Source organism: Nicotiana tomentosiformis, chromosome 10, assembly GCF_000390325.3.
Source record: "Nicotiana tomentosiformis chromosome 10, ASM39032v3, whole genome shotgun sequence".
NCBI classification, from domain to species: Eukaryota; Viridiplantae; Streptophyta; class Magnoliopsida; order Solanales; family Solanaceae; genus Nicotiana; species Nicotiana tomentosiformis.
Window position 1 is genome coordinate 40,122,835 of NC_090821.1, and position 14,523 is coordinate 40,137,357.

A 14,523-nucleotide genomic window follows, 5' to 3' on the forward strand; every position below is an offset into this window, starting at 1 on the left:
CATAACCAAATTTCCAACTTTGAAATAACGAAGATTCGCCCTGCGATTGTAATACCTTTCCATCATTTGCTTTTGGGTCACCATCCTCACATATGTCATGTCCTAGTGTTCTTCAAGAAATTCTAGCATCACCAACAATGCTTCATTGTTTGCTTCTTCGTTCGCTCGAAAAAACCCTAAGTAGGCTCCCCCACTTCCACCGGTATTAGAGCCTCCGAGCCGTATACGAGAGAAAATGGTATTTCTCACAGCACCCTCGGTAGCTCATCTGGCCACTTGCACTTAGCATCTTCTAACTTCTTTTTAAGATTTTGAATGATTATCTTATTGGTCGACTCCGCCTGACTGTTAGCACTCGGGTGGTACGGTGAGGAAGTAATTAATTTGATCTTTAACACTTCCAAGAACTTTATGACTTTTGAACCTATGAACTACGGCATGTTGTCACAAGAAATCTCCTTCGGTATTCCAAATCGACAGATTATATGATCCTATATAAAGTCAACTACTTCGTGTTCTCCGATCTTTTGGTAAGGACCTGCTTCAACCCTGTTGATACCCAATTTTGCCCTTATATTTTTACAAATATCATATATGCTTTTATAATATCATTCCTGCATCATCACTAATTTACGAGAGTCATACAAGTATTTTCTATAATTTTCCATAATGTTTAAAGCTTTAAAATTGATTTTCTTGCATTTAAATTATTTGAATATGTATTAATTATTCCTTTAAATTATTTTGTGATGACTTAATCATCCAAATTTATTATTTTCATCCACATATATGTTTCATAATATTTTACCTCATTTTCATATAATTATATTTGTATTTTCAAGCTATTTACATAATTTTGCAATAATAGCCTATATGTTGTGCATAATTATATTTTATTAAATTATTTCTGCCCAAATAGCATTTTTATATTTTTGTAATGTCAAATTATTATTTTCAAGCATCTTACTACACAAATAATATATTTATTATTTTTTAATTGCTTCTTATAAATTATTTTTATAATTTTTTAGTATTTAAAAAAAACTTGGGGCCAATGTTTGAGTTAATTTCAGACCCAAAACCTAGACCAATAACCCCAAGCCCAAACTAGACCACCCTTGTAATGAACCCGGTCATGACCCGTCTAAATGACCCGCCCCGTTTCCCTTTGATCCTGGCCGTTGTTCTCAAATGATCAATGACCTATAATAAATCCCCACATTTCCTTATATCCCCTCACCCAAACCCGAATCCCATTTCCCCACTCCAGCCGCCTCTGAATCCTCTTTGTTTCATTCGTCTCTGAGAAACCCTAGCCGCCACACCCTTCAACCCTCTCCGATTCCGACCTTAATATGGAATCCCTCCATGATTTTCTTTCCTTATATGTTCTGTCTCCATGTTACTTACACAATTATGGTATCACTTAGTACTTGCCTAATAGGCAAGTACCAGGCCTTGAATCATGTGAAATCCTCTTCAATCTCCAAGATCTAGACGGTATTTAGTCTGTATACATTCATAGCAAGGTGATATGGGGTCGATTCACCAAGATCTATGGTCGATATTTGATTTCTATCGAACTAGGGTTTGTCTGGTTTCTCTTTTAATCTGATTTGAAATTGATTTTTGCATGATAGTCTTTCCTTTAATATGTTCATTGACTATTTTCCTTGTTCGTTCATTTGAATTTTACTACTATATAAACCCCTCCCCTAATTCCCCAGAAGAGAGAAAATCACTGAAATTACTACTATTCTCTTATTCTCACTTGTCTTATACTACTCTGAGGCTTAATTTCTTGGCCAGCTAAAAGCCAAGGCCACCAGAATTCGATTATCGGACCTTTCTAAGTGTGAGCATAGCCCGGAGTTCATTCGAAACCCTTGGGAACTTTGACGCACTGAGATTCCTAGGTTCTAATATTCGTTTTGCTATTGACATCGGGGTATTGGTGAAATTATTCCTCTTGTTTACTTGTTCATTAATATGTAACCGGTAAGTACCTATGACTCTTGCAATTTCATTTTCCTTTCGTTTGAGTTCCTGCTATGCATATCTATGTCTCTGAGATTTGTTTCTATTACCCAACATGTTATTATAGGCTCTGAAGCACTTCTTGAGGCTCTATATCTTCTAGTAATCGAACTTGCCTATTTGTTGCCTTGATTCTGTTTTCTTAAGCTTGTTTGCCTTAATGTATGTGTTCCAATGCTTATCACTGTTGCTTACTCTGAGTTTAACCTTTACCTTGTTCTGTATTCTTGTGATAAGTCGAGTCATGCCCAAAACATGTTCTAATGCTTGTTGAGTCATTCATGTGCAACTTAATATTTTTCTAGAGTTAACTCCTGATCGTGTTATTAGCCCAAACATGTTTTCCCTGCTACTTATAAACTAATGCGTGTTCCCTTCCTTGTTTAATCTGGTGTTCTTTAATATTGTCTAAGAATTCTAGGATAAAATTCCATATCTGGCCTCTTCTTCTATATGTGACTAAGCCTAGTGCAGGCAAGTCCTGTTAACCTATATTTGACATATTCTTATCCATTATGAGTCTTGGTGTTATTTAAACCTTCGTGTATAATTGATAATGTTAAAATTCCTCATGCACAGTTGAGTGGATTATTACAGACCACGTTCGTCAATCTGTTTATTATGATCATACTTGCACTAGACCTTCATGCTAGAAATTTTCACATGAAACCCGCTATTTTACTTGCTCCTGTCTATAATTCTGCAAGATTCTTTTGTCGAGATTGTACTTAAGTTGATCTTAGATCATATTATATCCTGAAACTCTACTTGGGATTGTCTGTTAGATTGTGATGTTCCATCCTGTGTTCTGAACTTCTAGCATCTTATGTATATAACTCCGTGTGATCTCGACTATCTGCTCTGGTTTAAACTATTGTTAGTTACAGTCCTAAGAACTAAATGTGTGGACTTCAAGTGGAATGATCAATTTATGTACAATTTGTTACTCATATGGTTAAGTTTGGCATTGCTGGGTAAGTTAGATCCCCCTTTAGACTTGGTGTGGGTTTGTGTTCGAGTCATGCAGCCAATACACTCTAATGTCTAGGGGTGTACCTAGATCTGGATTTGCTATTTTATGTGAAGAATGAGATTACTAAATACATCGAAGTTGTTGGGTTAGTCATCTTGGGGCCTGCTCTGCTTATTGGGCCTGTACTCGTTTTAGTTTGTAATATTTGAGCATGTATTCTCTATTTGGGCCTGTAATAATGTATAATAACTAATAATGAGAAATTAATGAAAAAAGGGGCTGGGTATTCTAATATTTGCATGAAATGATATAAAACATGTCTATAGGGTCTGTGTGTTATATTTGCTATTTCGTTCAGCATGCCTTGTTTGTTATTTGGTTTGGTAGGTTGCACACTAATAGAGATCACGCCTATAGGAATCACGCAAACCTCACTTGTACACTATTCAAGCACGTTTCTATGTTACTACTGTGCATATAGACACCATGCTTATAGGATGTATAACATATGCTTTGTTAACCTAGATACCATGCTTATAGGACTTCAAACAATCAATTTATCAATTGCTTCTATTACTTTTAGTGTACTGCTCATCCAGATATCATGACTATAGGATCCTAATCTTTTAATCAACTACTTCCGTTTTTCTCATTACACTGCCCCTCCTAGATGGCATGCCTATATGAATAAAGTGTTATAAAAATCAAGTCTAATTGTCAATTGTTAGAAATCCTACCTACATGATGTTGTCACTCGCATAAGAGCTGTTTATAAGATCAACGTCGTTAATGTTGGACTCTCAAAGCTGTTTCACTGCCTAATTATGCAACTATAGAAATCATGTCTATAGGACAGTGTCGCCTGCCTAAGATTCCTATTTATAAAATCAGCGCTAATAATCCTGAGTTTGCAAACAACTTACTGTCTCTTTGTCTAAATCATTTAGATAGAACAATAACGTTACATATACGATGCTGGAATTCAGAATCACCTAGAAACCATGCCTATAGGACTTTAAGTCTTAATTCTAAAACTATGTAATGCCTAAGCTGCCCGCGTGCATTTGTTGTTTGTGTGTGGAGGCTAACTTGGGCCTTTAATTGTCTTTATGTGAAGTCCTATCTGTTTTGAATGTCGCCTAGTTTTATCATTTTGATAAACCTAAGCTGAGTCTAGAACTACCTAATAGTAGGTCCAAAGCCTCCTGGACCATAGGCATGGGACGGGTAGTGCACGCGTAGGATACGATTTAGAATTGAATTAGAGCGCCTTTAAGTAACAACTTCAACATAGTAATTGGGTAGCAGGAGATGATAGTTTGTGCCCGGCGAATAATATGATCAACCCCTACCTTAAGGGAGTTGCGAAGTATTATTTATGTTGCACGGGGTGATCCTTTAGGCTAAGAAACTTAGGACCCCCCTTTTCTTTATATACTTGCTATTCACACTTAGTCATTTAACATAGACCATTGCAGTTGTACCCTTGTAACCTTTAAGATTTGTACCGATCATTTATTCTTATGTGTTATAATAGATCCCTTAACTTCTATACCTTTCTTTACTTATCCTTTAGCTTAGTCATCTAATCCACATAGTGTAAATTTCGGCCGGGACCTATAGTTGTGGACCTCGAAGAGTGCCTAACACATTCTCATTGAGGTAATTTAAGCCTTTACCCGATCATTGGTAACCATACTAGTTAAAATGGAGTTATATGCAAAAAGGTGCCCTAACGCATCTTAAACCGTTAGGTGGCGATTCTTTTCTTATTATACCCACTTTAAAAGAGTTGTCACATATCGAAGCCCGCTTTCACGAGAAAATGGGGCACGACAAACCAATTTAGTGAAGCAATCAGTTAAAACTAAAAGGAATCTTACCTTCCTGGGTCCAGGTGGTAAAGGACCAACTATGTCCATCCCCATTTCATGAATGACTACGGCGACACCACCGAATGCAAAGGTTCTGCTGGTTGATGCACTAATTGTGCATGACGTTGACATTTGTCGCACTTTTGTACATATGCCCTTGCGTACTATTCCATCTGGGGCCAGTAATAGCCAGCCCTAACTAATTTTAGAATTAACGAGTCTGCACCGGAATGGTTTCCATAAACTCTTTCATGGACTTCTCTCATCACATAGTCCGTCTCTGAGGTCCCTAAACACCGAGCTAGTGGCCCTTAGAATGATCTCCTGTATAATTTTCCATTAACGAGGCAGTAGCGAGATGCTTTGGTCCATAGCGCCCGTGATGCCTTTGGGTCTTCGGGTAATTTTGTAACGACACGGCCGATCGTTTTGAGTGTTGTAGCCCATTTCCCCCTTTTACTGCCTATTCTACGCTCAATTTTTGATATGTGACTTGTCGGGGTAGTTGGTTTGGGTACGGGGATATTTCAGAATGAGTTGGGATACTTAGTCCCAAGGTTGGAGGCTTAAGTTGAAAAGGTTGACCGGGTGTTAACCTGTATGTAAACGACTCCGGAATGGAGTTTTGATGTTCTGATAGCTCCGTAGGGTAATTTTGGACTTAGGAGTGTATCCATATAGTGATTTGGAGGTCCGTAGTTGATTTTGGCTTGAATTAGCAAAAATTGGAAAAATGAAAGTTTGGAGAGTTGAGAGGTTTAACCAAGAGTTGACTTTGTGGTTATGGGGCTTGGAATTTGGTTCTGGAAGTTAGAATAGGTCTGTTGTGTTACTTATGACTTGTGTGCAAAATTTGAGGTCAATCGGGGTTGATTTGATAAGTTTCGGCATCGATTGTAGAAGTTGGAATTTCTAAGTTTTCATTAGGTTTGAATTGAAGTGTGATTCGTGTTTTTGATGTTGTTTGATGTGATTTGAGGCCTCAATGATGTGCCGTAGAATTTCGGCACTTTTGATACTAATTGCATAGACATTAGGTCATCTTTTACAGCAATTTTAGTTATTTCTTATGAAGTTTTGGTGTTTTGCACTGTACTAGACTTGAAAAACCAAATACACCGAAAAGAAGACAAAAACCCATAGAAGGGCAGAAAGACGGCAGGTCTGCGACTGCAGAAGTGATGTGCGAACCACAAAACAACCGCAGACTGAAGCAGGTGGTCCAGCTCTTGAAGAGAGAAATATGCGGTCTATTATGTGGTCGCATAAGTGCAAAAGGAGATTCTGCGAGCGCACTTTTGCAACACAGTTTGCAGTCGCATAATCAATATGCGAACCGCATAATGGATCTGCGATGGGGAACTGGGCAACTGGGCGTGCAATTATGCGGCGACTTTGTATTTTTGCGGACCGCATACATGATCTGCGACCCATTCTACGGTCGCAGATGTGTTCTATAGGGACATTTTTGTCTAAATTTGACCCCGACTTTTGGCCCATTATAAATAGATTTACTAGGGTTTTGTGGGACATCTTATCTGAAAAAGAGGCTACTTTTAGAGCATTGAATACACCATTGTTTTGGAGCCTTTGAAGAAAGAATCTTGTATCTTTGTAAGCTTTATGACTTCATTTATTGCTTTGTTCTTGGATTCTAGTATGAGTAGCTAGTTTTAAATACTAAGGTTGTGGGCCCTAAATGGGTGTAATGTTAATGGGTATTTACCATTGAATATATATATATATATATATATATATATATATATATATATATATATATATATAATGGTTGGTTAGTATTTATTCATTTCTCATGCTTCATTTAATGTTGGTGGTTGCAAACATTGACTAATGCCATTTCATTCTATCTTTACTTGGAAAAGTGGGTTAGGGTTTGATAGAAGTGAATAGCAAAAACTCAAGGCTTTAAACCTTGTTTAATAGAATCGCTTAGGAATAAGTGGGTTCTATTTGGCATAAATTGGTTGTTCTTAATTGTAACTCTTTTATATTTGGGAAAATCATAAAGAGAAAATACTACCTAACTATTGGAATATATTGGATAGTCATTTAGAAACCATTTGCATATCAAAGGACCTTCCATTAGGAATATATCATATTAACACTGATAGCATTACATTCCAATGATGGGGACACAACCTTGGTTTCCTTAATCAAATTAATTACATTCTCATAACAAAATAGTTTTCTCGATAACTCATAATTACAACACTCTCTTTTAAGCTAACGGAGTAGGATTACGACTTAAGTCAAGTTTCACACTATTCAAGTAACCTTTTCTCACCTATTTCCTATGGGATTCGACCCCAACCTAGTTGGGTTATTATATTTGACATTGACCACCTTATACCATTTATTTAGGCATAATTTGAGCGTATCAAATTTGGCGCCGTTGCCGGAGAATACGGTTTTGAAATTACTATTTAGTATGTGCTTTACATTATGTCTTCTTCTACTCCATCACACTTTGCTTGCTTTGCTTGGTGTTACTAGGTAAACATGGCCGAGATAGAAGAAAAGAACCCTTTTGCGGATATAGATGAGTATATTGAGGATACAAATGCCATTTTCCCTCCAATAGTTGATGATACCACCTTCAAGGTGGAACACGGTCTAATCCTAATGCTCAAAGCAGAGGGGTTTTTCAGAAATTCCACCGATGATAATCCGACACAACATCTCAAAAAGTTCTTGGGTGTGTGTGCGATGCACAAGCAGAATTACGTTTCAGATGATGCCCTAAGGCTAAGGGTATTCAAGTACTCACTAACTGGGGAGGCAAGAAAATGGATCTAAAATCTACCACCTAATTCCATTCATACTTGGCCCGAACGCGTTCGAGCTTTCCTAGCTAAATGGTTCCCGCAAAGCAAGAAGTCAGAGCTCTGGGATAAAAGATTTTTATTCAAGCAACTACCGAGAGAACATCTACATGAGGCATGGGATCGATTCAAGTTATATTTAGTGAGGTCACCGAATCATGGTCTTCCGGACAACATCTTGTTGGAGAAGTTTTACATGGTCTTGGATCCTTTGATCAATCCATAGCCAAAAATGCAGCTGATGGATCCTTCATGGATAAAATATTTGCAAGGGTCACACAAATTCTTGACAAGATCGCAAAACATAACCAAGCTTGGCACTCGGAAGACACTACGGGTGGAATTGCATATGGTACTCCTTCCTTGACCAACATGATTAAGGAGAATCAAGAAAGAGATCAAGTAATTGTTTGTCTTGCTAGCAACAACAATGTGTTGACTTAGATGTTTACTGAAAGCCAAACAAAAAAAGTGAATGTTGTGGAAGATGTGCAACCCTTGTCAAACGAGGATTACGAGAAAGCAAATTATTTCAACAACGCTCAAGGTGGTTACCAAAGACAACCCTACCAAGGTCCTGGGAAACAAAATCAATGGAGGTCTAACCCGCAAGGGCAAGGCCATCAACAATGGCAAAATGATCAAGGTAGTTCAAATCAAGATAATTGGAGTAACAACAAAAACAATAACTATTCAAATCGGAGTTCAAACCCCTATGTTCCACCAAAGGGGCAACACTCTAACTCTTCGCATTGGAAGGAAAGGTTTTCAAGTGAGTCCAAATTGGAGAGCTTGCTTGAAAGAGTGTTGCAAAATCAAGAAAGATCTGACACTTCAATGAAGAACATGACTGAACTTGTGGGTTCTCACGCCGCATCCATACAAAAGTTAGAAATTCAAATGAGAGATCTATCAAGAGAGCAAAATCCGAAGCAAAAGGGCACACTCCCAAGTGACATAATAGTAAATCCAAAAGGTAATGGGAATGGTCCGACTTCTTATTGTATAGCAATCACAACTCGAAGTGGGAAAATACTTCAAGGAGAGAATGAACAAGTGGTTGAAGTGGAAGATCCAGAACAAGAGGTTGAGGCACAAGTTGAGGTGCCAATTGTTGTTGAAGCTGAAAGACTCCCAAATGAGGTGAAAATTCAAGAAGTGAACCGTGAAGAGGTTAAGGAAAAGGTAAAGGAGGCACCAAAAGCTCTATAACCAATTCCTAGACCTCCCCCTCCTTTCCATCAAAGACTTGCTAGGAAGGTTGATGATAGCAAAATCGAGAAATTCTATGACATTCTCAAGCAATTATCGGTGAACATTCCATTTGTGGAAGCATTTCAAGAGATGCCGGGTTTTGCTAAGTACTTGAAGGACTTAATCACCAAGAAGAAAACCACCAAGAATGAAGTGGTGAATGTGACTCACCGGGTTAGCTTCATCATTGCAACAACCACCGTTCAAAATAAAGAAGACCCGAGAGCTTTTACCATACCATGCACTATTGGGTTGCGCAATTTTGTACGAGCTCTTTATGATAATGGGGCTAGCATCAACTTAATTCCTCTTGATATTTACAAGCAAGCGGGGTTAGGTATGCCGAGGTCTACAAGTATGAGGTTGCAAATGGCCGACCGTTCAATACAAAGACCGGTAGGAATTGTTGATGATGTTCTTGTGAAAGTGGGGAAGTTCCTCCTCCCTGCCGACTTTGTTATCCTTGATTGTGTTATTGATAAAGAAATCCCTACCATCTAGGGGAGACCATTCCTTGCTACCGAAAGAGCACTTATGGATTCGGAACGAAATGAGATCAAGTTCTGAGTTAATGACGAAGAGGTTACCTTTCAAGCGAGTAAGAGTATGAAATTTCCACATGCATACAAAAGTATCTCAGTCATTGATATAGTTCGTAAAGTAGTGGATGCAGTCGAGGTGAAGATGGAAGAAGAATGCCTGGGTGAGGCATTGGCGGCTATTTTGGTAACTTTTGATGGTGAAGACATGGAAGGATACATGGAATCGGTAAATGCATTAGAAGGGCTTGGTCCTACATTTATGCACCAAAGAAACTTTCTCTTGACTTAGAGAATAGAGTCACTCCTCCCACTAAGCCTTCAATTATCGAGCCGCAACAACTTGAGCTCAAGCCACTTCCACCGCACTTAAGGTATAAATTTCTTGGCTCTAATGAAAATCTACCTATAATCATTTCTTCTTTGTTGAATGATGTGCACGTTGAACACTTGTTGAATATCTTGAGGGAGCACATACAGACCATTGGGTGGACAATAGCGTACATCCGAGGGATTCCCGCCAGAATTTGTGAGCACAAGATACAATTGGAGCAAGAGAGCAAACCTAGTGTAGAGCATCAAAGAAGGTTGAACCCTTCCATGCAAGAGGTGGTGAAAAAAGAAATCATAAAATGGTTAGATGTTGGGGTAGTCTTACCTGTCATGCCCCAAAATCGAGGAGCGCGATCGGCGCTCAACAAAGTGAACCCGAACAAGCAAGCCTGTTAGATTTTTTCTACCCAAACTCATTCATGAATAAAGAGAATATATGTTTTCCTTAATTAAACAATAAAGTGGTCATGTCTGCAATTACCAATTTATTACCATAAATTTCACCATCTTTAAAGTCTCAAATGGACAAGTAATACAACCATAACATAGCATAGTTTGTCTTTCCCAGCACCAATACACAACCCACACTATGTCCACGGAGCCTCTATAGATAAAGAAGAGTACAATGATAATGCCGGCAACAAGGCCCCGGCTATACTTAAAACAGAATACACAAAGTACAAAAGATTCATGACCCCGGAATGAAGTGGGGATCACCCAGTCAGCTGGGAAGAAGGTACACTGCTATCACTAACCAATATCTCCTGTTGTGGAACCACCTGCATCCATTGAAAGATGCAGCACCCCCGACAAAAGGGACGTTAGTACTGTCGAATAGCACTAGTATGTATAACTAAACACCCTCTCAATAGAATGACAAATAATACAAATAAGATTATCATAATATCAATGGAAGCCTTAATTAACATCAAACCTCAATTTAGGATCAAGACAGTGTTCAAATTAATTTCCATATCTCACATTGGGTGATTTTTAGTATCGATATACCATTGTCCACAATACCATTATTCACAATACCGGTACCACCGTACTCTTAGCACGGAGTCCGATCACAACCCGATCGGCTAGGCCATCTCATTAGAGACATCAACCATAATTTCTCTCAATATCAATACCACCGTCTTTAACACGGAGTCCGATCACGACCCGATCGGCTAGGCTATCCATTAGGGACATCAACCACAATTACCATTGCAATTATAATTTCCAGCACAATCACCACCATGTGTGCGGCATAGTGTCTGATCACGACCTGACGGGCTAGGCTGTCCTATTTGAGACATCAACCTTTTTATATAAATCATCACATTTCGTATTACTTTCACATCTTTTCATTTCCTATTACTTTCACATCTTTTTATTTCATTGGCACTAATGGCCATAATTATAATATCATTCTTGGCACGTTGGCCATATTCAGTATTTCATGCTCACCTTATCAATCTCAAATATCATTATCATCATCAACAACAATTACAATTCAAATCAAGGTGTGTAGTACACATGTGAGCAATTTAGAGTCTAAGGCACATAGAGATATTTCACAAAACTTGGCATAATAGCCTTCATTTGAACTTGACTTAGAGTCAAAACATTATTAATGCACAGCCCGTATTTTAACACACCCTCAATTGGTAACATAACATGAATAAAGCATTTAGGATGCTTGTTGAATATATATATATATATATATATATATATATATATATATATATATATATATATATATATATATATCTTTCAACCCAATCTTACTCGGAATGGCCAGTCTCATAATGAATCATTGAGACTTACATAATTTACATGAATATCATGAGATTCAATTCTAAGAGAAGAGTTTAGCCAACATACCTCACTTGAGCTTCCTTACACTCTAAAACATTTTGGAATTCTTAGCAACTTCAATCTATTTTAGAAATATAACAAATTGAATCAAAATTAGGAAGATGATCATGGTTCTAGCTCACTTGAGCATTTTATCAAACACTAGGTGTGCATAAGGTTTCAATGTCCTTTTTATGAAGGACTTCATCATCCCACAATCCAATCTTTATCATTTTTAGCTCAACAATCTTCCTACACCCTTTGATAACACATACATGTAAAATAAACAACTCTCATGCCCAGAAATTTATCTTGCTAGTTACCCATTTTCAAAAAATTTTGAAATTAGGGTTTAGGGTATAGAATCTTACCTCTAGGATGAAGACCTAGTAAGCTTCCCTTCTTAATCTTCCAAAACTTAAGCAAGAATTGAAGAAACATTATTGAAGAACACTTTCTCACTCTAGGTCACTCTCTCTCACTCTAAAATATTAGATTATGTCTCAAAAATGACCCAAAGAGTGTATTTAACGAAATAGGGTCGGGTTTTAAAAACCCAAAAATAGAGCTCCGGAACAAGGTATGCGATCTCATAACCGATATGCGGACCGCATATCGGTCGCATAATTGGTTACAAAATATCCAAAAGAATTGCATGTGTATGCGGTCACTATGCGGTCCACATAACTATTATGCGGTCGCATAATGCACCGCATAACAGTTATGCGGTCACATAGTCGATCACATAGTTGCTTCCAACTGACCCAATTAACTGCCTCACTCTGCGTACATTATGCGGTCCGCAGAGTGGTTCTGCGGTCGCATAATGGACCGTAGAAATGCACTTTTCCGTCAAAAAATTTCCTTTACTTTCCAGTGCATTGTTCAACCCAAAAAGTCCGAGCCGCGGCACCATGAACATTATTTTCTTTGCAAACTTTATCGGGCTTTACACTTAAGTACTTCGAAATTTTTCGGGGTGTTACACTACCCCATTATCGATAGACCTTGGGTTAGTCCAGTGCAATGTATGCCAAAGAAAGGAGGCATAACCGTGATTCAAAATGACAAAAATGAGCTCATCCCAAAAAGGACGGTGACCGGGTGGAGAGTTTGCATGGACTACCGGAAGCTCAACAGTGCTACTTTCAAGGACCATTTCCCTATGCCTTTTATTGATCAAATGCTTGATCGGCTAGCTGGAAGGTCATTCTATTGCTTCTTCGATGGTTATTCTGGCTATAAACAAATCAACATCACCTTAGAAGATCAAGAAAAGACAACATTCACATGCCTGTATGAAACCTTTGCCTTTAGCCGTATGCCATTTGGGCTATGCAACGCCCCGGCTACCTTTCAACGGTGCATGATGTCAATCTTCTCGGACATGGTGGAGGATTTCTTAGAGGTTTTTATGGAGGACTTCTCGGTAGTTGGTGACTCCTTTGAGCATTTCCTCGACAACCTTAGACAAGTGCTCAAAAGATGTGAGGAAACCAACCTTGTGCTAAATTGGAAAAAGTACCACTTCATGGTGGACGGGGGCATTGTTCTGGGCCACAAAATTTCCAAGAAAGGCATAGAGGTTGATCGGGCAAAGATCGAAATCATTTCCAAGCTTCCTCCTCCCCCTTAGATAAAAGGTGTCCGGAGCTTCTTAGGGCATGCCTGTTTTTATAGGCGTTTTATCAAGGACTTCTCAAAAATTGCAAATCCCATGTGCAAGCTCCTTGAAAAAGATACAAAGTTTGAATTTGATGATAAGTGTCTCAAAGCTTTTGAGGAATTGAAAGCAAGGCTCATCACGACACCTATTATTGCCACACCTGATTCCCTTCCATTTGAACTCATGTGGGACGCTAGTGGTGTAGCTATTGGGGCGGTACTTAGTCAACGGCATAACAAGGTCCTTCATCATGTCTACTATGCAAGCAAGACACTCAATGGCGCACAAATGAATTATACTGTGACTGAGCAAGAACTACTTGCCATTGTCTATGCCTTTGAAAAATTTCGGGCCTATTTGTTGGGGTTCAAAGTGATAGTTTACAATGATCATGCTGCTCTTCTCTATCTTATGGCAAAGAAGGATGCTAAACAAAGATTGATTATGTGGGTCCTTTTGTTACAAGAGTTTGACTTTGAAGTCAAGGATCGGAAAGGGACAGAGAATCAAGTTGCGGATCATCTATCTAGGTTTGAAGAGGCAGGGAGACCAAAAGAAGATCTTGAAATTAATGATACCTTTCCATATGAGCACATATGGCATTGTCTAGCACCTTCGCCCCTTGGTATGCCGACATCGCTAACTTCTTGGTTAGTGACCTTATTCCTGACGGATTGGAAGCTTATGAAAATAAAAGGTTCTTGCAGGAGTGTAGGCAATACTATTGGGAGGAACCCTTTCTGTTCCGTACTTGTGCTGACAACATCATTCGGCGTTGTGTTCCAGAAGATGAGGTAATGCAAATTCTTAAAGCATGTCATGACTCCCCAGTTTGGGGCCATCATGGTGGAAATCGTACTGCGGCAATAGTGCTTGAGTGTGGCTACTATTGGCCATCGATCTACCAAGATAAAGCATATGATCAATGTCAAAGACAAGGGTCAATTTCTAGAAGACATGAGATGCCTATGAACTTTGTAATGGAGGTCGAGATCTTTGATGTGTGGGGGATAGACTTCATGGGTCCCTTCGGGAGCTCTTATAGCATGACATATATCTTGGTCGCAGTGGACTATGTCTCCAAATGGGTCGAGGAAATCACCTTGCCCAATAATGAGGCAAATAGTGTGACCGCTTTCTTGAAGAAGAACATATTTAC

At 38.7% G+C, this 14,523-nt stretch overlaps 1 protein-coding gene across 1 annotated transcript; it reads left to right on the forward strand.

The window, feature by feature from the left end:
* The first annotated feature begins 7,844 nt into the window (after positions 1–7,844).
* Positions 7,845–9,482, forward strand: LOC104119923 (uncharacterized). Its single transcript, XM_009631535.1, has 3 exons — positions 7,845–8,129; positions 8,172–8,912; positions 9,030–9,482. Exons 1-3 carry the CDS (start codon positions 7,845–7,847, stop codon positions 9,480–9,482), a joined length of 1,479 nt encoding a protein of 492 aa, XP_009629830.1.
* Positions 9,483–14,523: the final 5,041 nt, after the last annotated feature.